General features: G+C 38.1%; 2 protein-coding genes across 4 annotated transcripts in view; one reads left to right on the top strand and one right to left on the bottom strand.

Annotated features, from left to right (window-relative positions):
- Nucleotides 1-3,074: 3,074 nt before the first annotated feature.
- On the bottom strand, nucleotides 3,075-22,385 carry LOC115211621 (GPI mannosyltransferase 2-like). Its single transcript, XM_029780236.1, has 3 exons — nucleotides 22,281-22,385; nucleotides 4,907-6,076; nucleotides 3,075-3,452 (listed from the first exon to the last, which is right to left on the bottom strand). The coding sequence occupies exons 1-3, from the start codon at nucleotides 22,347-22,349 to the stop codon at nucleotides 3,201-3,203; spliced, it is 1,491 nt and encodes a 496-aa protein (XP_029636096.1). The 5' UTR covers nucleotides 22,350-22,385; the 3' UTR covers nucleotides 3,075-3,200.
- The window catches only part of LOC115211622 (transcriptional adapter 3), a 54,242-nt gene continuing 49,196 nt past the window's right edge, over nucleotides 22,041-27,086 (top strand). For 2 of the 3 annotated variants that reach the window (XM_029780240.2, XM_029780239.2), the window contains exon 1: nucleotides 22,331-22,469. The gene's annotated coding sequence lies outside the window, so the exon portion shown is untranslated. Of the gene's footprint in view, nucleotides 22,470-27,086 lie in introns of all 3 variants that reach the window. The other variant, XM_029780238.2, reaches the window with a different exon arrangement.

The following is a 27,086-nucleotide window of genomic DNA, read 5'->3' as shown; positions in this document are numbered from 1 at the left end:
CGGCTAATACGTGCGTCACAAATACAATCTGTAAGCGAAACAGTAAAAATATGCAAGATTTCTCTAAAGGCCATCTTGCAACATTTATCATTGTTGTTATCGATGGAGCTTTTATTCTTTGTTAGAAACCAGCTCCTTCCTTACCAGAAGAAGTCTAATAATTAAAAAGAAATGACTCAATTTCAAAATGGAATCAAAATATATTATTGAACAGAAACAAATAATGAACAGCAAAGCGCTAACGGGGGCTGGAGGGTGGGGTACTACACTAGTAGAAGATGTTACCATTTGGGGACTGGGTACTTGTGAGAAGTACAATGTACATGTTCTGAAAAAAGACATGGCAAAGCTCCAACGAAAGTTACTACTCTCTTCCTTCCGAACATCCCACATACATGTATATATGTACGTACGCATTCGCGCGTGTACACAAACAAAGACATGCATTCATACATACTCCTTAGATGACCATGACCATCGCTGACACGTTGACTCATAGCTGATTGTTCCTATGAACGTGAGATCAACATTTGACTCATAAAAGCCGGCGAGAGACTCGCCGAATTTACCGCAAAGACTGCAAACTAAATCCGTGTTTTCGGCCTGACGATTAGGCCTCGCAGGTGGAGGACTATTATGGGTTTTCAAATGCCTCATGAGACTGGAGCGGTTTTGGCAGACTTCGCAACATACATCACAGGTAAGCGAATCTGCAATAGCGAATTGAACATAATCTCTTTGTGGATTGTCTATGCGGTTCCTGACGTGATTTTGGAGTCTTGCATTTGACAGGCGTATTCGGCCACTCTCATAGCAAACAAACTGAGGAACAGCTAATACTTCTTCCTCTCCCTTGACTTTGCATGGGATAAGCGACATCCTTCGTGCATTTGTTTTCTCCAATCGTTTCTTATTTCTTTACTACTCACAAGGGTAGACGGAAACTGAAAGAAGCCCGTCGTATATATGTACATATATATGTATGTATGTGTATGTGTGTATGTTTGTGTGTCTGTGTTTGTCCCCCCAACATTGCTTGACAACCGATGCTGGTGTGTTTACGTCCCCGTAACTTAGCGGTTCGGCAAAAGAGAACGATAGAATAAGTACTAGGTTTACAAAGAATAAGTCCTGGGGTCGATTTGCTTGACTAAAGGTGGTGCTCCAGCATGGCCGCAGTCAAAATGACTGGAACAAGTAAAAGAGTATATTGGTTGGCATGTATAAAAGGAAATATATGCATGTAAGTGTAGATGCATGAAACAAGGGTAGATGGAAACTGAAAGAAGCCCGTCGTATATATGTATATATATTTACATATATGTGTGTGTGTGTGTGTTTGTGTGTCTGTGTTTGTTCCCCCAACATTGCTTGACAACCGATGCTGGTGTGTTTACGTCCCCGTAACTTAGCGGTTCGGCAAAAGAGAACGATAGAATAAGTACTAGGTTTACAAAGAATAAGTCCTGGGGTCGATTTGCTTGACTAAAGGTGGTGCTCCAGCATGGCCGCAGTCAAAATAACTGGAACAAGTAAAAGAGTATATGGTTGGCATGTATAAAAGGAAATATATGCATGTAAGTGTAGATGCCTGAAACAAGAGAAATCTATTTAAAACTGTTTCATCTTTTAATGCTGACACTGAATTAGCCTCGCTGATTGACAGGTGACAGTCTCGTTTAGAGAATGCCTTCATTAGTCAGTTAAAGTTGAGACAGTGTCATGTGACAACTTGCTGGGGCTGCCTGCTGGAGCCTAGCAGCAAGTATTTAGAGGGAAATTTGACAAGACAGTCAGTCGCTCGCTGGCACTCGTTGATGCTACATTGAAGAGGCCAGGGAACAGAAGAAAGAAGACATGCACCCAACACCAGAGCTGAAGACATCTCTGAAAGGGGAGCCCCATCATGTCTACACAGTAGAGGAGTAGTGGCTGAAACTGGACGTGATTCCTCCTGATGATGTCTTGAGCTAACTGGATCCTATAAAGGAGCTGTTGTGGTAGCAGACCACGAAACACAGTTGAAATTCCTACATCCAGCTCTGGAGGTAAACAAGACATTCAAGGAAAAACAGTTCCTTAGTATCATTCTATGAATAATTATATACTTCAAGCTGGGAGTATAAAATTAACAAAACGTAATTTGAAAAATTAATGAAATTTTATTTGAAATAGATAAAATGTCTTGACTTTATAACAAGTCAGTACTTGCGTTTTCTAAACCAGTCCAAAATTTGATCAAATGCATACCATCACATTTGTATACTTTTTTTAATTACATTATTAACAATAATTTAAAGGCAGTGTGCTGGCAGAATTGTTAGCACATCGGGTAACATGTTTGCTGGCATTTCATCTGTCTTTGTCTTCTGAGTTCAAATTCTGCAGTGGTAGACTTTGCCTTTTGTCCCTTCAGGGTCAATAAAATAAGTACCAGTAGCCAACTTAGCCCCTCCAACGGAATTGCTGGCCTTGTGCCAAAATTTGGGACCAATGTTCATAACAACTGAAATTTTTATGGAATTTTTTTGCATTTATTTTTTACATTTCATTGGTTCAGAGTACATATATACGTGTAAATATTTAATTATACATGTATAATACAAATTTATAATACAAATAAGAAAATGGAGAAACAAATTTGTTTTGTTCATCAACTTAAATTTATAATACAAATAAGAAAGTGGAAAAACAAATTTGGTTTGTTCATCAACTTATGGAATATTATAATGTTGGATTATTTATTCATTTTACAAATGAGAACATCAAATGCATACAAAAATATTATATAAATCAATAGATAAGATAATAATACAAATACAGATTTTAAAAGTCATAGTATAAATTAATGAAATCCTAAAAATTACTTCTTACAGCTGTTTCAGCCTATGGTCAAAAATAAATTAAATTTTCATTGCCTATAGATGTCAACAACCAAATTTGTTTCTCCATTTTCTTATTTGTATTATAAATTTACGGTAAAAATATTTCCCTTACCTTCACCCGTTTAATGCAATAAATGACTTAATTGCATTGCAATTAAAAACATTTATGTATTAAGAATCTCTGTACTTTACCAACAGTATATTGGATAAATGATATCCCATAGTGGGTTACACCCATAACCCCTATCTTACTTTGTACTATAGTTATACATGTAAATATTTAACTCATATCATTATAATATTTAGTAGAAAATCTTATGTCCAAGGTAAAAAATTTGAGAAAGCTATAGTTCCAATGAAGCAATATGAAAGATAGTAAAAGATTATGAGTCTTGAAATATTATTGGATTTATTTGTTAGAATTTCTTGCATAATTCTGCAAAATCTATTTTTCTTCAAGGTGACACTTTCTTCATCTGCTGAGACGTCTTGTGTGTTTGTACTAATAACATATGCCGAAAACCAGTAGACAAAAGGACAACTGGAAGCGATAAGTCTTGTAAGTACCTGCAACAAGAAAATATTCTTCATATATTTTATATCTAACAAGACAACAATTATTCATTTACAATATTTCTAGAGAGGGGCTTTACATGTAGTCTTTGTTTCAAATTAGAAAAGAGCTAAATGAAAAGTGTTGTTGATAATTTCATCTCATTACAAGTGTAATATATTTAATCAGAAATATTAAATTTCTAAATATCTCATAGAGATATGTACGGTGGTGGGATGGTAGAATGGTTGTATACTGTCAATTTAACGTGACAGTAGGGGATTACACCACCGCTGTTTAGCCCTAGGAAATATATAAGGACACAAGAAATGTGTCGAAGCCGACAGGAAGCGTCGATGCTTCCTAGGGCTAAACACCGGTGGTGTAATCCCCTACTGTCACGTTAAATTGACAGTATACAACCATATTTAATCAGTATTATATTTAACCCTTTGTGGAGGCACGTGGCTTAGTGGTTAGGTTGTGGTTTCGATTCCTGGACCAGGCAATGCGTTGTGTTCTTGAGCAAAACACTTCATTTCATGTTGCTCCAGTCCACTCAGCCGGCAAAAATGAGTAATCCTGCAGTGGACTGGCATCCCGTCCAGGTGGAGAATTTCTACGCCACTGAAACCGGGAAACCGGCCCTTATGAGCCTGGCATGGCTCGAGAAGGAACATTATATTTAACCCTTTAGCATTCAGATTACTCTGTCAAATGTAATGTTTATTTATTCACATTGTTTTGAATTAACCAGGCATTATCTTGTGGCTTCAAGATTTCAAAGATGAGATTATTTATTTTTAGAATGACATTGTAGGATAGATACAAGAGGCTGGATCTGGCCAGTTTGAACATAAAACAGGTAGAATATTTGGGTCTGATAGGACCAGTTTAAATGCTAAAGGGTCAAATTTAACAATTACTAGAATATGAACCAACAATTTTCTTTCATTTTCTACTTTCATCAATCATCAATATCTCAGAACACAGATTCAGAAGGTTGAATTATATATATGTCTGTGTGTTTGTTTACAATCATATATAGTGTGCTATTGTCAAAATCACTTTAAGAATAAAAAACACTAATAAAACTAGCTGATATTATAATTTACACTACACTAACTTCTATTCTCTCACCTACTGAGCATTTACTTATGCATTGCTTCACGATTTCTATGTAATTTATCACAAAGTTTGCTTGCCCAAGATATTACACAGTGAAACTCAACCCTAGCCAAGTAATAGGAAAACAAATTTTTTTGGCCATTCTAACTACACAGCATCTTCTACTTTCTGTCCTCTTTTCACTTTCATTTAGAGAGAATTTCGTTTTGAAACTCTACAATGGTTATTTTCAGCACCTAGTATATAATTCTTAAAAAAATTTTTAATACTATTCCTAAAATAATCCTAGATAGTTATTTCACTTAATGTACACAGAACAGTAGATTAAAATATTTCTTACCTGTACATGAATACAAAAAAATCCAAATATTGTAAAAAATAGCATTTGTGCACCAAATACGAAAATTTGCATATTAGAGAAACCATATTTCATGGCTTTTGGATTTGATGATATTTGACTTCTTCTGGGAATTGTCAGTCCTAAGAATAAGCAGTGACTTCTCTGTAATTTAAAATATGTATAGCAAGAAGCTAAACAAAGACAAATCATTGGTGAAGCCAGTAGAAAGTTAGGGATTTGTTTCCAGTGAAAATAACTAAGGAAACCTGTATTCCAATAATGGTTTTGAATAAATGAATATGAAATGGGAAGATTGTAATGACACCATTCTGAAACACTGGTAGAATTATCTGGAAATTTAAAGCCCATTTTATGTCCATATTTAGTTACATGAATGTCAAAAGGAGTTTTTATTAAGTGGTCCTTTGGGTCATTTGGTTTACAATAGAGAAGAAAAGTATATAACTGGTATAAGAAAAATGGAGTCACAAGAATTATGATTTGGATGATTGTAAATATAAAGTTTTTTAGATGCTCTTTCATCATAAACAGCATCTTTTGGGATGAAAAGATAATATTTAAACATTTTTGTGAAAACCAATGGAAGATAAATCCAAGAGCTACTATACCATTTGAACGTGTTAAGGCACTAAAACCAAATAATAAAGCAGCATATATCGGTCTTCGTTTCAGGTGTAAAAGCATTCCGGTGAAAGAAAGGAAACTGAATAGGCTTTCAGAATATGGAGCCATGAAAAAGACTGAAGCTGGAGAAAGGATGTATAATAATGCTGCTTTGAAAGCCAACGGTTGGCTCCCTGTTGCTTCTTTTCCTAAGTTGTATAATGCAAGAGATGAAAGAACAGAAAATAGCATGTTGAGAGAAACAGAAGTTAATAGAAGGAGTCTTGAAAAACTGAAGATAAAATAGAAAGGGAAATAGATGCAGGATGAAAATATATAAACTGTGAGAGGGAAAAGTGGGAAAAATGCTAAACAGTTTTCGTAAGTGTAGCCATGGTTGGCAATATGCAGAAAGTAAATGGCATCCCAGCGTCTTAAACCTCCGAAAAGTTTATCAATGAGAGAATCAAACATCCCGGAACTTTCTGGAAAGGGAGAGTTAAAAACGCCGGCATCATGGTCAGGAAGTATTTCATTTGAAATCATCTGGAAAAAAAAAAAAGTATAGATTATAAATACATATATGTCATGACACAGAAATGCAAATAATAGTGACAACAGCACCAATAACAATTATACACACACACATATATATATACATACACGCACGCGCACACTCTTGCACATGTTCAATTCTAAGTAAAATTATCTGCAACTAGCAGTATCGCCTGGCGTTGCTCGGGTTTGTAAGGGAAATAACTATATAGGCATTTTTAGAGAGTTACTTCCCTTATAGATGCCAATTCGGGCTTTCTTAGCCATTTCTGTTTTGGTGTCTTCAAGCCATGAAGTCGTTGTTCTAAAAGAACACTGGTCTCCTTGACAACGCATTACGACGTTGATTTCCTTACACTCCCTTCCCCACAGCTTCACGAGGGAGGGAAGGGGGAGAAGCAAACAGGTGCAGCTGTGAGCGTGGACGCCAACTCCGCCGCCATCGACACACGAAAAATTATGCATTAAAATGGAATAAAAAATGATGTTAAATTATTTTTAAAATCGTAGACTCATCGTTGACGCGCACTAATAGCCAGACGAGCTCGATATGAATCACGACTATAAGATACCCGAATTTGGTTAAACTGCACCGCAAAATGTGGGAGGAGTTAGGAATCTAAATCGAAGGGGACAGACACTCACACAACTAGAGTTTTATATATATAGATGTGAGAGCCAAAGTTATCTGGTCTTCCTGCACCAGTCTTTTCATTAGTCCCTCTGTGTGAACTCTTGTCACCACAACTTCACCTGTCACCTAACTCATCACAAGATTTTCTCAGTTTGTTATTTCTTTATTGCCCACGAGGAGCTAAACATAGAGGGGACAAACAAGGACAAAGGGATTAAGTCAATTAGATCGACCCCAGTGCGTAACTGGTACTTAATTTATCGACCCCAATAGGATGAAAGGCAAAGTCAACTTCGGCGGAATTTGAACTCAGAACGTAACGGCAGACGAAATACCTATTTCTTTACTACCCACAAGGGGCTAAACATAGAGAGGACAAACAAGGACAAAGGGATTAAGTCAATAAGATCGACCCCAGTGTGTAACTGGTATTTAATTTATCGACCCCTAAAGGATGAAAGGCAAAGTCGACCTCGGGAGAATTTGAACTCAGAACGTAATGGCAGACGAAATACCTATTTCTTTACTACCCACAAGGGGCTAAACATAGAGAGGACAAACAAGGACAAAGGGATTAAGTCAATTAGATCGACCCCAGTGTGTAACTGGTATTTAATTTATCGACCCCTAAAGGATGAAAGGCAAAGTCGACTTCAGCGGAATTTGAACTCAGAATGTAGAGGCAGAAGAAATACCTATTTCTTTACTACCCACAAGGGGCTAAACACAGAGAGGACAAACAAATGGATTAAGTCAATTAGATTGACTTTAGTGCGTAACTGGTACTTAATTTATCAACCCCAAAAGGATGAAAGGCAAAGTCAACCTCGGTGGAATTTGAACTCAGAACGTAACGGCAGAGGAAATACCAATAATCATTTCGCCCGGCGTGCTAACGTTTCTGCCAGCTTGTTGCCTTTTTCTCAGCTTTCTCAGTTTGTGTAGAGCCACATCAACTGTGATAGATTTATAGAGTGGTGTTGAATAAGGTCAGCTTAGCTGGATTTGTTTGTAGAAAGATTTGCTGCTTAATTTTCTCTCAAATAACTCCAAATAGTTAAGTACATTGACCTTTGTGAACTGCAGAATTGGTATAAACAATAAACTGATATTCTAACTCTTCTAATATTCAATAAAACACACACACATCCATGGAAAGCAGGTGTAGCCATGGCTGTGTGGATATGGAGTTCACTTTCAAGCCAAGTGGTTTCAAGTTCTATCTTATGGCATGGCATCTTGGGAAAGTGTCTTCTAATGCAGCTTAAGATTGACCAATGCCTGGGGAATGGAACTGATAGGCAAAAACTGTATGGAAGCATGTAGTGTTTCCGCAGTTTTTTTATAGGCGCAGGAGTGGCTGTGTGGTAAGTAGCTTGCTTACCAACCACAAGGTTCTGGGTTCATTCCCACTGCATGCATAGCACCTTGGGCAAGTGTCTTCTACTTTAGCCTCAGACTGACCAAAGCATTGTGAGTGGATTTGGTATGTCTGTGTATCTGTGCTTGTCCCCCCAACGTCGCTTGACAACCGATGGTGGTGTATTTATGTCCCCTGTAACTTAGCAGTTTGGCACAAGAGACCGATAGAATAAGTACTAGGCTTCCAAAGAATAAGTCCTGAGGTCAATTTGCTCAACTAAAGGTGTGCTCCAGCATGGCCGAAGTCAAATGACTGAAACAAGTAAAAGAGTAAAGTAAAAAAGAGTATATATATATATATATATATATATATCATCATCGTCATCATCATCATCTCGTTTAACGTCCGCTTTCCATGCTAGCATGGGTTTGGGGTCTGGCGAGCCCGAAGGCTGCACCAGGCCAGTCAGATCTGGCAGTGTTTCTACAGCTGGATGCCCTTCCTAACGCCAACCACTCCGAGAGTGTAGTGGGTGATTTTATGTGCCACCGACACAGGTGCCAGACGAGGCTGGCAGACGGCCACGCTCGGATGGTGTTTTTTATGTGCCACCAACACAGGTGCCAGACTAGGCTGGCAGACGGCCACGCTCGGATGGTTTTCTTATGTGCCACTGGCACTGGTACCACAAAGATACAAATTCCATTGATTTTCATTTGGTCTGATTTGATTTGATGCATATATATATATATAAGGCTATCAGGAAAGTTCTGAGCATTTTTTAATATGCAAAAAGGTATATAAATAATTGACCTTTCAATAAATCTTATTCACTGAAATAATTTCCATTATTATTAATGACCTTTGTCCATCTATCAGGCAATTGAAATATTCCATCAGCATAAAATTTGACTGGTTTTGATGAAAAAAAGTCATCTAGATGCATTTTGAATCCATATTTTTCACTGCAATGGGTTCTATAGAGACAAAAACAAGTGGAAGCCAAATGGTGCAATATCTGGAGAATATGGTGAATGGGGTAAGGGATCTCAGCCAAGTTCATGTAACTTTGTTCAGGTAGTCAAAGACACACCTGGCCAGGCATTATCTTGTTGGAACACTACCCGCTTCTTGTTGGCAATCTCTGGCTACAATTTAAAAATTTTTGCGGGTTCAAATTAGCCAGCTGGCAACAGTACACATCAGAATTAATTGTCTGGTTTCGTGGGAGGATCATCGTTCATCGTTTAACGTCCGCTTTCCATGCTAGCATGGGTAGGATGGTTCGACTGGGGTCTGGGAAGCCAGGAGGCTGCGCCAGACCCAGTCTGATCTAGCAGTGTTTCTATGGCTGGATGCCCTTCCTAACGCCAACCACTCCGTGAGTGTAGTGGGTGCTTTTTACGTGCCACCAGCACAGGTGCCAGGCGAGGCTGGCAACGGCCACGATCGGTTGGAGCTTTTTACATGCCATCGGCACGGAGGCCAGTTGGGACGGTGCTGGCAACGGCCACGTCCGGATGGTTCTTTTACATGCCACCGGCACTGGTATCACAAAAAAAATGCACTTATGATCCCACTAAACACAAAGCATAGTTTTTTGGCACAGATATGCATTTTTGGTTGTTGTTTTGGGGACCCTTATGCAAACTCCAGGATCGTTTCCACACTACCTTTTCATACACAATCCATTTTTCGTCTCCAGTTACAAGTTGTTATAAAAATGGCATGCTTTCATTCTATTTCAAAAGCATATCACAAACAGAATACTGGTCCAAGCAATTATTTTCTGAGAGTTTATGAGGGACCCATACATTAGAGTGAGAAATGAATCCTAGCTTCATTAGGTCTGCATGAGCCATACTTTTAGAAACTTTGCAAGTTTTCTAGTTGTGATATTTGAATTTTCTTCAATTTTTGCCTTCAAAACATCTTCATTTCAATTTTGAAGGTCTTCCATGGTGACTGTCACCTTCCAAGCCAAACTCTTCAGTTTTAAATTCTGCAAACCACCTTTGAACAGTTGATTCGCCTATAGTATCATTACCATAAAGTTCACAAATGTTTTTGCAAGTCTTTGCAGCATTTTCTCCCTTTTTTAAAAGAGAAAAGCATTACCATGCAAATATGAAATTCTTGGTTATCCATTTCAAATGTCAATAAAGGGTAACCAGAATGAAAGATAAATCTATTTTTAGTCAGGAACAAAGAAGAGATGTACTACCATTTCAAGCAATACCAAAGTTTTAACTGTTACATTTCAGGTGTGTTTAATAAGTGTTAAAAGATTTACCTTAAAAACGCTCAGAACTTTCTAAATAACTTAATATATATATATATATACATTCTTAGAAATTGGATGCATTGCATTCAATTAAATAATATAATATATATATGTATGTGTGTGTGTGTGTATATATATATATATGAACGGAGATGTGTCAATAGATGCTTGAATGGAGGTGTGTCAATATGTGCTGCATCCAAGAAGTAAGGTGGAGAGGAGGTTCCACAAGGTTCCTCACAGGCAAAGAACACGGGTACAAGATTTTCTGGGCAGGGAACACTGACAGGGTTGGGGGCATGGGTATACTTCCTGCGGAGAAATGGGTGGATAAGGTAATCGAGGTAGTCAGAGTATACGACAGAATACTTAAGATTAGATTAGTGCTTCATCATGGGTTAGCAACCATTATCTTGGTGATTCGTTTGACAGAGGTAGTAGAGAGCCAATCCGATGATAAATCTGACGTTGGATCTTGAAAGTTTGCATGAATCCTGGCTCAGTTAAATCTCTTGTGGCTCCAAATGATGTCATCTGTAGCACAGCGTTGTATTGTCTAATTTTGTTTTGGAAGTGCACATTAAATTACTCACTGGACTCATTGCTGATTTTAGTGTCCAGTGAAGGAAAGGTATGCATACGTGGGCTGGTTACACTCCTGGCATAGGCCACAAGGTTTATGGTCTCACTTGAGCTTGCCGAGTCTTCTCAAGCACAGCATACTTCAAAAGGTCTCGGTTACTAGTCATTGCCTCGGTGAGGCCCAATGTCTGAAGGTCATGCTTCACCACCTCATCCCAGGAGCTATTTATCTACCTTTACTTTGCTTAGCAACACCAAAAGGACTCTGTCAGAGTTTTCTTCACACCGATGAGTGCTAAAGGTAGGGGCTTACTCCTAACTAAATACTCCTCTTGCAGCCGTGTCACTGAAAATATGACATCTCTTTCTAGGACAAAGTTGAAATGAATCTCAATCAAGCTAATCCTGTTCCTACCCAGTTTTGCAAAAACCTTTCATAACCTGATCCAACAATTTGATGCCTTGGTAGTTTTCTCCTCTAAGGTGTCTCCCTTGGCCCTTTTAGCAGTTTGAATTAGCATTGTTTTGATAGTCACTGGATATGACACATTCCTGCATGACTTGACTATTCAAATAACTAGTCTGTACCCTACATTGCTTCATATTTTATGCACCTCAGTGACCCTCCTGATGAATCAGCTGGTTTTCCTACATTCACATCCTTAACCCTTTAGTGTTCAGATTATTCTGTTAAATGTAATACTTTTTCACTCAAATTGTTTTGAATTAATTATGCATGATCTTATAGCTTTGAAGTTTCAATGATGTGATTGTTTATTTTTAGAATGTCAATGTAGGCGCAGGAGTGGCTGTGTGGTAAGTAGCTTGTTTACCAACCACATGGTTCCGGGTTCAGTCCCACTGTGTGGCACCTTGGGCAAGTGTCTTCTACTATAGCCTCGGGCCAGCCGAAGCCTTGTGAGTGGATTTGGTAGACGGAAACTGAAAGAAGCCTGTCGTATATATGTATATATATATGCGTGTGTGTGCTTGTCCACCTAGCATTGCTTGACAAACGATGTTGGTGTGTTTATGTCCCCGTTCGGCAAGAGAGTCCGATAGAATAAGTACTGGGCTTACAAAAGAATAAGCCCCGAGTTGCTCGATTAAAGGCGGTGCTCCAGCATGGCTGCAGTCAAATGACTGAAACAAGTAAAAGAGTAGGTTAGGTGTGAGAGGCTGGATCTGGCCAGTTTGAATATAAAACTTGTAGAATATTTGGGCTGGATATGGCTGGTTTAAACACTAAAGGGTTAATCACTCTATCAACTACATGACTGTCAATTTGGCTGGCTGTTCCTCTTCTGAGTTCACTTGGTGTAGACTCTCTTTCTCCCTTCAAAAGCCTCTCATCGAAACACTTTCATCTAGCATCGGTGAGAGCAACTGTGCAGCTATCATTCTGTATACACTTCCCCTGATGACATCTTTTGTTTTGTCCACTGTTTAGCTACCTGGAAAATCTCACTTCTAGCCCTCACATCACAGAACATAAGCAACATCTTCCTTTCTCCTACGTATACATGACATCAAGTTTCTCTTCTTCCTGCTTTCTTCCAGTTTTCCCAAGCTTGGTCCTTAGCAGTTATGACTCTGTTTACAGTATTGCTCCAACACCAGGTTTCCTTGTGTTTATCCAAAACCTTGCAGCAGCTACAAATCTGGGCTATAGTCCTCAGCAGATTGTCTAGTAAAAGCTACCAATTTTGCTTCCGTTATTAGCCTCTTTCTCATAATCCCTACAATAAACACCAGTTAATACCTTTCTCATAACCCCTGAAATAAGCATCAGTTAATACCTTTCTTGAAACCCCTACAATAAGCATTAGTAAATGCCAGTAGAGGGTTGTATCAGCTTCCATGTCTTTCTTCTCCAAATCCTGTTTTGATCCTTATTAAGAGTAGCTAACATTTTGAAGTCACTAGCCACTTATCTGTGGAGGTGCAATGGCCCAGTGGTTAGGGCAGCGGACTCGCAGTTGGAGGATCACGGTTTCGATTCCCAGACCAGGTGTTGTGTGTGTTTATTGAGCAAAAACACTTAAAGCTCCACAAGGCTCCGGCAGGGAGTGGTGGCAACCCCTGTTGTTCTCTTTCTCTCACTCTTTCTTCCTGTTTCTTGAGTAATGCTGTGATGGACTGGCGTCCTGTCCAGCTGGGGGAACACATATGCCATAGAATCCAGGAAACCGGGCCCATGAGTCTGGCTAGGCTTGAAAAGGGTGCATAAATAAAATAAAGCCACTTATCTATGTTGAGTAGTACATTCTTTATCTGGGAAACACATGGCACTTACAGTCATTAACCTACAGTGTTTCCTGGTATGAATAAGGGACTGTATGGCTTCTGCATTAACCTGATTTAAAAAATGGTCAGGTGGGTGGACAATTTCCTAAAGAACAGGTTGCAGATTCTGAGATGATTTGCATCGCAGAACTTCAAAAGACCTGATCTTTCCTCATTTCTTGTACTGTACCCAAGACCTTTACCGTCAACGACACTGAGGTAGTCTATGGAAGGCTTTTATATACTTTTGTTTTTGTGTGTGTGTGTGAAAGAGATAGATAGATAGAGAGAGAGAGAGAGAGAGAGAGAGAGAGAGAGAGCATGTGTGTGTGTGAATGTATTTATGTGTAGCTGACAGTTACAAGTTAAAACACCAAACAATGGATTTACGTTTCCTTCTTGTCAACTTTTCTAGATCACATTTTTAAACTGCTTCACATCCAATAAAATGAAATAAAGTATAAATAAAACCAAAGTGTTCTTGTCTGGTTTGCTTCTATAAATATTTGGATCTCTACACTTTACTGTGAAAGAAAAGTCTTATTAATTTGTATAAACACACATTTCTTACACTGCAACGATAGCAAGAAGTTTAGTGGTGACATTTGATAGGTACTGAAAGTTTGGTGATATGACTTATTCATAGTACTTGTATGTCACCTGTGTAGTCTACTCAAGGTAAGGAAATTTCAGAATGAAGGAAATGCAAAACATGATTCATTCATAGCTTTATAGTCTCTAATTTAGATTATTGCAATGATATTCTTACTGGAATTAACAAAACAAGAGTGCAAACACTCCAAATCATTCAAAGTATTTGTGCATATATTCTACACAACTCATTTTTATTAGTTGGGTATGAATGACTGCAGAAACTAAAAACTTTTAGAGGTGCTCATAATTACCAACTTAAAAATTAAATATAGCTACACTTTTGAGATCCATATATTATATATGAGCAAAATGCCCCCCATCCAAAGGACGGTGCTGAGTTGTCAAACATTTAAACCAAATTTTCTCAAAACAACTTGTCCGACTATCCCATAGGCCTCATCTTTGAGAAACACTGATTTAACCTAAATTTGAGACACCAGCAAAAGAAGAAATAAACATAGACTTTTTTTCTATTCCAAAGAAAAACGATTTCCCAAGGCTTTATCGATCACATTCTCACCTGGAATCGATTTTTGTAATTTTTTCAAGACTTATACACACCCTGATACTGTCGGTATCTACATATAAAATTTGAGTGCAATCGGATGGAGGATGCCCGAGATCCTAGAAGCCACACACACACAGACAGAACAGATTTTATATATGAGATTTTCTTTTACAGTAATCCCTCGCCATATCACAGCTTATTATTTAAGCTTACGTCGATTCCTCTGTGATGTTGTTTTGCATTTATAATAAAATGAATATATACAACATTATAAAATATACAGGGCGGCTAGCTGGCAGAATCGTCAGCACACCGGGCGAAATGCTTAGCAGTATTTCGTCTGCCGTTACGTTCTGAATTCAAATTCCCCCGAGGTCGACTTTGCCTTTCATCCTTTCGGGGTCGATTAAATAAGTACCAGTTACGCACTGAGGTCGATGTAATTGACTTAATCCCTTTGTCGGTCTTTGTTTGTCCTCTTTATGTTTAGCCCCTTGTGGACAATAAAGAAATATATATATATATATATATATATATATAGATAGATAGATAGATAGATATAGATATAGATTCAAATGAATATGGTACTTAAGTTAGATGCACCAGAATTTTGTATGGTGTTATCCATATAAATCCATGAGGTGATTATAATTATATATGTATGTATGTATATATATATATATATATATATATATATACATACAGTACTGTTTCTACTTCACGGATTTTCACCGATTGTGGGGGGTTTTGTACGCAACTCCTGCGATAGCCAAGGGATTACTGTATTGACAACTATAATCGTTGTGTACTAATAATAAAATGTGAAGGGAGATAACTCCATATTTCAACATTTTCTTATAACTGTTTAGATATTTCCTTTGCCCTAGGAGCAACAAGCTGGTAGAATCGTTATCGTTTGTCTGCCCTTGTTAGTCCCCTCTGTGTTTAGCCCCTTGTGGGTAGTAATGAAATAGGTATTTCGTCTGCCGCTACGTTCTGAGTTCATATTATGCCGAGGTCGACTTTGCCTTTCATCCTTTCAGGGTCGATAAATTAAGTACCAGTTACGCACCGGAATCGATGTAATCAACTTAATCCCTTTGTCTGTCCCTTCTATGTTTAGCCCCTTGTGGGCAATAAAGAAATAAGGAACTGGTACGACCAGAGGTTGCACCAGGTCCCATAGACTGATTTGGCATAGTTTCTACAGCTGGATGCCCTTCTTAATCCCAACCACTTTACATAATCTACTGAATACTTTTTATATGGTGCCAGCAACTAGTGCCTTTTGTATGGCACCAGTACCAACACTAACATTTTTTATGTAGCACTTTGAGGAAAGAGTATATTGTCTTTATCAAAGACTCAGTACTCCAATTCTTGAGATTTTGCTTCCTTATCATCATCATCATCATTGTTTAACGTCTGCTTTCCAAGCTAGCATGGGTTGGACGATTTTGACTGAGGGCTGGCGAACCAGACGGCGGCACCAGGCTCCAATCTTGATCTGGCAGAGTTTCTACAGCTGGATGCCCTTCCTAATGCCAACCACTCCGAGAGTGTAGTGGGTGCTTTTTATGTGCCACCGGCATGGGGCCAGTCAGGCGGTACTGGCAATGACCTCGCTCGAATCTTTTTACACATGCCAGTAAGGTGACGTTGGTAACAATCATGCTCGAATGGTGCCCTTTTACGTGCCACCGGCAGGACCAGTTGGCTGTTCTGGCAACGATCACACTCGCACGCTCAGATGGTGCTCTTGGTACCCTACTAGCACGCTGCTAATAATAATAAGTTAAGACTATATAGGACCAAGGCAACTCATTTTTCTTTAAATAATGTCTTTTGCAGAGATATGTTTTCAAAGTTGCAGATGACAATTATTTTGATAAAACATATTTGAAATTGAATTTTTTTCTTTTATCTCAAAAAGAAAAGAAATCCATCCCTCTTAAATATTCAATAACTTGCTCGTGATCATTGCACAACATAAAAATATCATTATCATGATCGACATTATTCATAATAAACATGGAATTTGGAAGGAGGAACCAAAAAAGTTTCTCAGTTTATGGTTTTTGCCTACTACAAACAACACAAATCAAAAGTACTCAAATTTTTGAAAATTTTCAATTTGTATAGTAAACAGGATAAAGGTAAACCGGGAAAATTTTTTGGGTACTGTTTGGTTATCTCACCCCCATTAAAAAAATTGGTTTATCCTCCCCCACCCCTTTTATGAAAAATATTGGTACTTTTGGTTTTGTCCCTGAACTAAAAAAAATTGTTTAACACTCAAAGAAACAAAAAGCTTAAACAGCTTATTGAATCTGATAATATTTTTGTAACAACCCATACAAAACTGAAAAAATTAATAAACATAGGCGTAGGAGTGGCTGTGTGGTAAGTAGCTTGCTTACCAACCACATGGTTCCGGGTTCAGTCCCACTGTGTGGCACCTTGGGCAAGTGCTTTCTACTATAGCCTCAGGCCGACCAAAGTCTTGAGTGGATTTGGTAGATGGAAACTGAAAGAAGCCCGTCGTATATATGTATGTGTGTGTGTGTGTATATGTTTGTGTGTCTGTGTTTGACCCCCCCACCCCAACATCGTTTGACAACCGATGCTGGTGTATATACGTCCCCGTAACTTAGCGGTTTGGCAAAAGAGACCAATAGAATAAGTACTAGGCTTACAAAGAATAAGTCCTGGGGTTGATTTGCTCGACTAAAAGTGGTGCTCCAGCATGGTCACAGTCAAATGACAAACAAGTAAAAGAGTATGGAAACTGAAAAAAATTAAACATCTCATTGAATCTGATAACATTTTTATAACAAATCCTACCATGTCTATTGAGGCCAAAAGTCAAGAATATAACCCTTTTAATCCAATTTCTTGTTGCCACATAAACTCACACATAGATGAATCCAGTAGACTTCTGTGAGTGCCATTTTGTCTTTTTGTCTCTTAAGCACTCTTCCAAAGTCTTTCAATATTTTGGGTGTGAAAGGTGGCAAGCTGGCAGAATTGTTAGCACACTGGGTGAAATGCTCAGCGGTATTTTGTCTGCTGCTGCATTCTTAGGTCAAATTCCACCGAGGTCAACTTATGTTCTTCATCCTTTCGAGGCTGATGAAATCAGTACCAGTTACACACTGGGGTTAATGTAATCGACTAGCCCCTTTCCCCAAAAAATTTTCAAGGCCTTGTGCCTAGAATAGAAATAATTATTTAAGGCAGCGAGCTGGCAGAATCATTAGAATGCCGGGTGAAATGCTTAGAGGTATTTCGTTTGTCTTTATGTTCTGAGTTCAATTTCCGCCGAGATTGACTTTGCCTTTCATCCTTTCAGGGTAGATAAATTAAGTATCAGTTGCGTATTAGGGTCAATCTAATCGACTGGCCTCCTCCCTGAAAATTTCAGGCCTTGTGCCTACAGCAGAAAAGTATATTTTGGATGTGAGCTCTATTAGTAGGATTGACAAAGTGTAGAGAATGATTAACAGTGAGAATTGTTAATTTTGGTTAGCCCGAGGCTATAGTAGAAGACACTTGCCTAAGGTGCCACGCAGTGGGACTGAACCCGGAACCATGTGGTTGGTAAGTAAGCTACTTACTACACAGCCACTCTTACGCTGAAAATGACCAATATTATATTTTTATATGCTATTTGTCACTTATGATGGTAGTACCAAGCCCTATATTATTTTCTATTATTGGAAGAAGTGTTGTCACAGACCTGTCAGGGACAATAAACACGAAACACTCTGTTGTTTCTCTACCTCCAAAAACCCATTGTTGAGGTAGTTGTAAATATCTTGGGTCATACATATCATCATCTGAAAAAGATTTTCTAACTAGAAAGGGTATGGTCTGGTCAGCCTGTAATGATATGCATAAGATCTGGTCATCAAATCTAAGTAGAGATTTCAAACTTGAAATCTTCAAAGCCACAGTCGAACCAATTCTACTATATGCCTCAGAAATCTGGACGTTATCAAAGAAGCTTGAGAGGCGGTTGGATGGAACCTACACTTGCCTCCTTATGAGAGCTCAAAATCTCTCGTGGAAGCGTCATCCAACCAAAGTACAAATATATGGGAAACTACCACCTGTATCAACTCTTATGAAAGGTAGAAGAGTCCAGTTTGCTGGACATTGTTGTAGAGTTGAAAACGAGGTAATTTCTGCTCTTCTCCTCTGGAAGCCATCTACTTGCGATACCAGAGGGCGCACACTCTCCTACCCTGATGTAATCTCCAGGGATACAGGCATCCAGCAACAGGACCTCCGTAATGCTATGCTGGACCGTGAAGTCTGGTGTAGCATAGTAAATTCCATTGTCTCGACCACGGTCGAACAATGATAATGATGAGGTAGTTGACACAATTTTTTCTTTTAGTGAACAAACTTACACTAATTTCAAAAGACATGTTGGGTACTCCAATCACTCTTGGATCAGCCAAAATGTGTACAGCACAAACTTCTCTCATATAATAATTCCAGTCAACAACACAATTGGCTTTCATTTCGAGCTCATGTTCACAAGATTTGATACTTGTCGTGTATGCCCAGAAATATATGAAAAGTGCTGTTTTATGAAAAGATAAACGTGAATTAGTAAACCAATTATCTGTTCTTAGTCCTTCTTGTCTGCATCCATGAATTCTACATCACCATCTATTTTGACTTCCAACTGAGAAATTCATAAAATGACCGTTGTTGCATTGCCTTTCTTGGTGAAGAATTTTGTTTGTTTTGTTTTTTTCTTGAAAAAGAGAAACACTTTTCGCAAATTTCGCTTAGACATAAAAGATTCGGGATCTTTTCGCTTTGACCAGCAGATTTTAAAAATAATTTCTTGACGTCTATTGAGGTGAAAATAATATCTGCTGAAGGCTGTCAACAGCAACAGCAATTTTTTGCGGATATTGTTTTCACTTCAATAGACGTCATTGATTGGTTGAAATTGCTGAAAATTAAGAAATTAAAGAGGAAATAGCTTACAAACTACAGAATTTTCTCAATAAAGCCAAGAGAAAAAAATGTTTTATAAACACATTCTACCAGTATACGAAGTTTAAAAGTGTTTAGTTACAAAGAAATCATTTAAAAAATCTGCCGGTCAAAGCGTAAAGATCCAAGATTCGTAATGTAGAGGAAATCAGGCATAAAAATAAGATGAAACAAAATCGTTGAGTAGGCCAAGGGGAGATAACCCAACTTTTCAACGGGAGCGAGATAAACAAAAAAGTACTTTTTTTTTTTTGTCCCTTCCAGTTTCCAAGTTGATTATGATAAATAACAATAACAATCTGGATAATGACTTCGTTTTATTTTGCTTTTTCTTCTTAGAGAGAGGATCTGCATGTTGTACAATAATCATGAGCGAATTAAGTGATGTGGTAAGTAGCTTGCTTACCAACCACATGGTTCCAGGTCCCACTGCATGACACCTTGGGCAAGTGTCTTCTAATATAGCCTCGGGCCGACCAAAGCCTTGTGAGTGGATTTGGTAGGCGGAAACTGAAAGAAGCCTGTCGTGTATGTATATGTGTGTCTGTGTTTGTCCTCCCAACATCGCTTGACAACCGATGCTGGTGTGTTCATGTCCCCGTAACTTAGCGGTTCGGTAAAAGAGACCGACAGAATAAGTACTAGGCTTACAAAGAATAGGTCCTGGGGTCGATTTGCTCGACTAAAGGCCGTGCTCCAGCATGGCCGCAGTCAAATGACTGAAACAAGTAAAAGAGAGAGAAAAAGAGATATCTTCCCCCAATCATTCCTACCGTCTTTCCTAAAATATTTGTTCATGTGGCGCCTCTACAGAAAGAAATCTACTCTGCTCTGGATCCTTTTTCTCATACTTTTACCCATCTTTTGCCCCTCATCTCCCACCATAAAGCTGCGTTCGTGGGGTTTGTAGTCTTGCAAACTGTATGGCAGCGTCACTAATGCTGGTAACGGAGAGAAATTACCCAGTACATGTTGTAAAGTGGTCAGTGTTAGGAAGAGCATTCGGCCGTAGAAACCACGTCAATAAAGACACTGGAGTACGGTGCAGTCTTCGGGCCCATAAGATCCTCTGAAACTGTCCAACCCATGCAAGCGTGGAACATGGGACGTTTAATAAGGGTGGCGAAATATCATCTAAACCTTTCAAATATTCCTTAGCAAAATCTTACGTAGAAGTATGCATTATTAAAGAAACTATAAGGAAACAATGCCCTGAGGAGGTAGGAAGAACCAAACTATAGTTATGACTGGTTTACAGGCAACTCTACTTAGCTCACAAAGAACATCTTGTACCTTCCACGCCACCTGTTTCCCAAAAAGGGAACCATTGCGTGGTCGTTAGGCTAGAAATAGCAGTCAAATTTCTTCGCATCATACCTCCTTTTAAGTAGGAAAAGAACGTTAGATCATGTAGTTCTGCATTCCTCAAAAATACAAGATTGTCTCGGCCGAGCCTACTTCATCAGGGGGCTGACCTGGGGCTAATAAACAACAGTGCACCAAAGCAAGTACAGTACAAAGCAAACAAGTTCACCGTTAATCCAGATTAATACATCGTCTAAGTTTCGCGTTTCATTTAAATAATTCCACTTTTTAAACATCCACTAGAGTTTGCCAACGATCCAACTGATCTTCTTTCTATATGTCTTAGATTTAAAAGTTTCCATCTTTCTGGTAAATATCTAAAAGGAGAGTGCGTAAGTGATTTAATCTTTAGTATTTGTTACGCTAACATTTACGAAAATTTGTATCTTCTCTACTTATTGTTGCAGATTAGTCTAGAATAGTCGAAATATTCGGATCCAAAAAGCAGAGTAACGAGAGATAATGAAAACAATACAAGTTGGAAAATGAAACTGACAAAATAAGAAAAAATATTATCTCAAGTAACAAATATAAGTCAGTGAAATGTTTCCAAAATATATCGATGAATTTATTAAAAAAAAAATATGAATATTGTTAGTAATAATATAAAATTCATAGGCCCAATTAAATGGTGTCTACGTCAATATAGTTTGGATACATGTGGAAAAAAATGTAAACAAACTTTTAACATGTGGCGTACAAACGCCTTTACAAGTTATTTAGATGAATTCATGTGGTATCAATTACACGAAAATGACGCTAGGATCAATTTATATAATGATATATGTAACTGGTATCCTTTAAACTGAATACATAACGAACAATTTCGACTAAATAAATATACAATTCTGTTTGTAAACAAATTTTTTTTATATATATTTCGTGACTCAGAAAATTGGTTTCATTTTATTAATGTTTTCGATTGTTTTCATTACCTCCCGATGCTAGAATCACTTAATATAATGATATATGTAACTGGTATCCTTCAAACTGAATACATAACGAACACTTTCGACTAAATAAATATATAATTCTGTTTGTAAACAATTCTTTTTTATATATATATGTTTCGTGACTGCCAAAATTAGTTTCGTTTTCTTAATGTTTTCGATTGTTTTCATTACCTCCCCCTGATTATTTACAATAATTTTATCGAGAAATAAATAACTGAATGCATTATTAGTATTTTAGAAAAGGTTTTATACAAGTTAAAAGCTTTCAGGTCTCGAATAAAGTGAGTTAAAAAATAAACACTTCGATTATTTGTGTAAATAACATGTTTCTAACGTCTAAGAACAAGCGAGGGGATAACTCCAATAAGATCAGCTAATTGCGATTCGGGGGAAATAAGATGCAGCTGGAAGGGAATCACTGAGACCGGTTTTTTTTGTTTGGATGCAGCAAAACACATGTAATCTACAAATATTTCTTCAGATTCGAAAGAAAAAAAATATTAAGTAAGCAAATAAATACTATTTAGATAATTAAGTATACAAAAATTACCTGCAAAGCAAGAAGGAAGAATTTAAATATCAGAGAAAGATATATTATATCTTTCTGCCACTTGTCCATGGTTTACCAACAGAAATTAGGGTCGTGGAATTTGATTGGCCAGTTTTTAATAATGGTTAAAAGCTTGTTTTTTATTGGCGTATATTAATTTTCATGGCCGACTCAATGCATATTAGAAAGGTAAGCTAACAAATCTATTGTGTTCAAGGAAGTTTTTTTTTTATTAACTTTGTATATTTCCACCTAAGTTTAAATTATGCATGAACTACGAGGAAAGAAGTTTGCATCTTTCCTGCTGGCAGGAATCTGTTTTGGAATTTGCAAAAAAATGCATTTGTAACATCCACGTGCAGCCCATCCGCAATTCTGTTTTAATGAATTTGCACTACTTGACCACCTAACTTTACATTTATCGTTTTGTTCGTTTTATTTACTTGATCATGCACAAACTGCTCAGCCTTCTCGATCAGTTACTGTTCTTTATAGACTGATAAAAGACGGGATTCATCGCCAGGGTTGTAGTCGTATTAATAGAGTATTTACTTGATCCTTGTATCAAAACGAACACAAGCAATCAATTTTGCATCTGAAGTGGTTTTCAACATTGTTGTCAAACAAATCTACTGAAAAAATTACATATCCGATTTATTTATTTTGAGACATACTCTCCGGATAACGTTGACCACCACCGGAGTTCTATTTTGGTTCCGATTTATCCTACCCCACTTAAGTCTTTTCAATTTCATGAGATGCATTGTAATATAACAACATTTCGGGAATTGCAATTTTCAAAATAAGTTAAATAACTGTTTATTTTGACTACGGTTAACCTATTTGTTCTTTTAAGTTGGATGCACCGTATTCAACGGACGCAATGTGCTACTGGTGATTTGTATCATCGATCCCCGGCGCGATTAGAAATTTTTCACTGAGAAATCGAATTTTATAGGGAGATAAACACAGGTAACTTTTAAGTCCCTACATTCCCCTTTTTCTCAGGTGTGTGGACCGGCTCCATTCGTTGAGACTATAACGGAGACGAGATTATAGTTTTTCACGTTAATAATAATCGCACCTTTAATAAAGGAGGAATGTTTTTTCAGTGCGACTTGTTTTTATTTTGGATTTCGGTCCAGTAGTCAGGTTAACATGATCGAAGGTCTGGCTGACACAGACTGACTGAGGGTGGAAGAGAGAGAGAGAGAGAGAAAAGCATTTCTGAACGTTTGTGTTTACAAACGAAGAAAATAAGCATTCGGTACATAGGTGTTTGTATGTTTTATGAGAAACTAAAGCCTCTTACGTCTTATTAGAAACCAATGTTTCTTATTTTAGTTTCATGATGCCGATATATATATATATAATATATATATATATATATATATATATATATATGTATGTGTATATATATATATATATATATATTTGTATATATATATATTTGTGTATATATATATATATATATATATATGTATATGTATATATATATATATATATATATATATATATATATATGCGTGTGTGTGTTTGTGTGTCTGTGTTTGTCCCCCGCAACATCGCTTGACAACCGATGCTGGTGTGTTTATGTCCCCGTCACTTAGCGGTTCGGCAAAAGAGACCGATAGAATAAGTACTGGGCTTACAAAGAATAAGTCCCGGGGTCGATTTGCTCGACTAAAGGCGGTGCTCCAGCATGGCCGCAGTCAAATGACTGAAACAAGTAAAAGAGTATATATATGTATATATATATATACACACACACACATACATATCTGCGTATATATATATATATATGAACACACATATGCATATATGTAAATATTTACATAAATACACATCGTCAGCATCATCGTTTGATATCCGCTGTCCGGTGCTGGCATGGGTTGAACGGGCATACTGACCTGGACGGTCAGGTTGACCATTCTAACTCGCGTTTTATTTCGTTTGGTTAACACCAACCACTTTCGAGTACACTAGATACTTTTCGTTTTTCGTGTCATCAGTACTCGAGAGGTGTTATGTCTTCAACGAAACCTCACACTTTAAGAGTGTACTGGGTGTGTTTTTTTGTTTTGTTTTTGTTTTTTATGATACCGATACTAGAGAAATAGCCATCTGCTCCCTTCATTTCTTTTTAACCTGTGCATTCAAAATCCAACTCTCACCATTTAGCATTGCACATAGCACTCAAGCATTATATGGTCTGTCCTTCAATTTGGGAGAGATGCGTTGTTTGCTCCGTGAACTCTACCTAGTTCTTATTTTGACGATTATACTCTCAAAATACCTCCATTCTTACACTCCTAATTAGGTCTCCTCGGTAAAATAAGCTGTCATTTATTCTAGAGAACCACCTGTACATTGGAAGAAATCTAATGTCCACTTCAAGCTTCCTTAGTGACCACCAGATCGTGGAGTGGAGAAATCTATCAAAAGCCAGGTATAGGAGTATCTTCATAGCTGGATACTTCTATTATATTGTTTCACAAGGCTTGTATTTCTTCCTGGCACAACAACCAAACTGCATGATATCTATGGTGACTCTTTCCCTAATCAATTGTGTTATAATCCTTTCTGCAAACCTCATACCTCTAGTTTCCTCTCTCTCTCTCTCTAATGCATTATCTTTGCCCTTATAACAGTTGACAATGATACTTACATCAGTCATTGGCTATGACACCATCCTGTACAACTTGGTTTACTATGTGAATGACCAGCTCATATGCCAACCTGCCAGATAGTCTAAGTTATCTCAGCAGTGATTTATGATGGACCTGGGTCCTTTTTTCTTTTTCATGCCACCAGCACTTAGGAGATTGCCAGATAACTTGCAAGACAAGAAAAGAAAAGGAAAAAGTTTCCACAACTGAGTGGAGTTTATTTGAGAGAGGGGAAAGGTAGCTTTATGCCCGATGTTTAGAGACTAAAGTATGATGGAGAGATAAGCAGAGGTGTCTTGCTATAGAGGAGATAAAGGTTACTCCACATCATATAAAGGTGGAAGCACATAGAAAGAAGATAGACAAACTACCAAGTGAACTCTCAAGGTACAAGGAGGTGAGTATGAGAGAATATAGACAGTGGACCAGAGAGGATGGTTAATTTCATAAGAGTGTGAGTGGAGAGTAACAAATGGTTAGAGATAGAGGTTGAGGTGATTGTAGTGAATTATGTACAAGGGTGGTGTGGCTGGTAGAAAATGTCAGTATGGAGGTGGGGTGAGAAAGATAGAAGCAGATCGAGAAAGAGGGGTGGCAAGCAGCAACCTGTATATAGATCAGAAAGTGAAATAAGTAAACGGTAAAAGTAGTTAGATGTACTTGTATTTTTGAAGTCCTTTTCTGCTGACAGCCTCCCCACTCCCTCTCACCTTAATTTGTCTCCTGCAACTGCCCTCTTTTCTACCTACTATATAACACTCATGTAACCCTGAATAAAGATAGCATAGAGTAGTGAGGATCCTGCAACAAGGCAGCCTCTCGAGTACTGATGCTATGACAAAGTGCATTCAGTACATTTTTGTGAAGAAGTGGATGAATAAACAAAGACATTAAAGGGGGAGCGGGTGGCACTTGACATATTTTGGCAACCTGTAGTGCTGCTGCCACAAAATATGCACACCCAGTACACACTAGACATGTTTGGAAGAAAAATTGTTCCCTATATATGTGTGGGGGTTGGATGGTGTTAAAAAGGCAAATGGGCACAAAAAGGAAGGCAACATGAGAGGGACAAGTTTTAACAAATGTTGTATTAATTTACACCCACACACATGTTTATTAATATTTAGCAGAAGCAACAGAGTGACTCAAGGTCTGAGAGTTTTGTCTATTGGGGCCAACACATGAAACTCTCAGACCTTCAGTCACTCTATTGTTTATACATCCATGCCATTGGCACGTAAAAAGCACCAACCGATCGTGGCCATTGCCAGCCTACCCTGGTACCTGTGCTGGTTGCACCTAAAAAGCACCATCCGTATGTGGCCTATGCCAGCGCTGCCTTGACTGGCTTCCGCGTCGGTGGCACAGAAAAAGCACCAACCGATCGTGGCCGTTGCCTGACTCCCCTGGCACGTAGAAAGCACCCACTACACTCACGGAGTGGTTGGTATTAGGAAGGGCATCCAGCTGTAGAAACACTGCCAAATCAGACTGGAGCCTGGTGCAGCCTCCTGGCTTCCCAGACCTCAGTCGAACCGTCCAACCCATGCTAGCATGGAAAACGGACGTTAAACGATGATCATGATGATATACTCATATTTTGAGTTCTATTTTTCCTGTTTCATATATATATATACTCTCCTTGTTTCTTTCTGTGTTTCTTTCTGTGAAAGAGCGTACGCTCAAAACGTTAAAGACTTTTTCACTTCCCAAGCATTATACTAATACATCTGTTTGTTGTCTACACCACCTGTCTTCGTCTTTTTTTTTTTTTTTGTGAATTCTCCCTATGTATATAGACCAGTTTATAGGGTTCAATAGAATCAAGGGACATCAACATATAGGGTGTCAGAAGAGGCTGACTCCATGTGGCCCAATGTTCAAACAGTGTTTTTTACATGCCAGTCAGATGGCACTGGCATCGGCTATGACTATGATCTCATTTGGCTCGACAGGTCTTCACAAGCACAGCATATTACCTAATGCTTGAAGAGTGCTTTTAACGGGTCTTCTTAAGTGCAGCATATCACCAAAGATCTTGGTTACTTATTGCCTCCATGAGACCCAACATTTGAAGATCGTGCTCCACCACCTTGTCTCATGTCTTCCTGGATCTACCTTTTCCACAGGTTCC

Source organism: Octopus sinensis, linkage group LG5 (genome assembly GCF_006345805.1).
Source record: "Octopus sinensis linkage group LG5, ASM634580v1, whole genome shotgun sequence".
NCBI classification, from domain to species: Eukaryota; Metazoa; Mollusca; class Cephalopoda; order Octopoda; family Octopodidae; genus Octopus; species Octopus sinensis.
The sequence above is the reverse complement of the archived record's forward strand: the minus strand, read 5'-3'. Positions and strand labels throughout refer to the sequence as shown.

Coding starts and splice junctions, on each gene's coding strand:
- LOC115211621 (XM_029780236.1), bottom strand. CDS start 22,349: ATGGACAAGTGGCAGAAAGATATAATATATCTTTCTCTGATATTTAAA. Junction 6,077..22,280: donor TCTTCCTTCTTGCTTTGCAG/GTAATTTTTGTA, acceptor TTTTTTTTCCAG/ATGATTTCAAATGAAATACT. Junction 3,453..4,906: donor TTTTTTGTATTCATGTACAG/GTAAGAAATATT, acceptor TTCTTGTTGCAG/GTACTTACAAGACTTATCGC.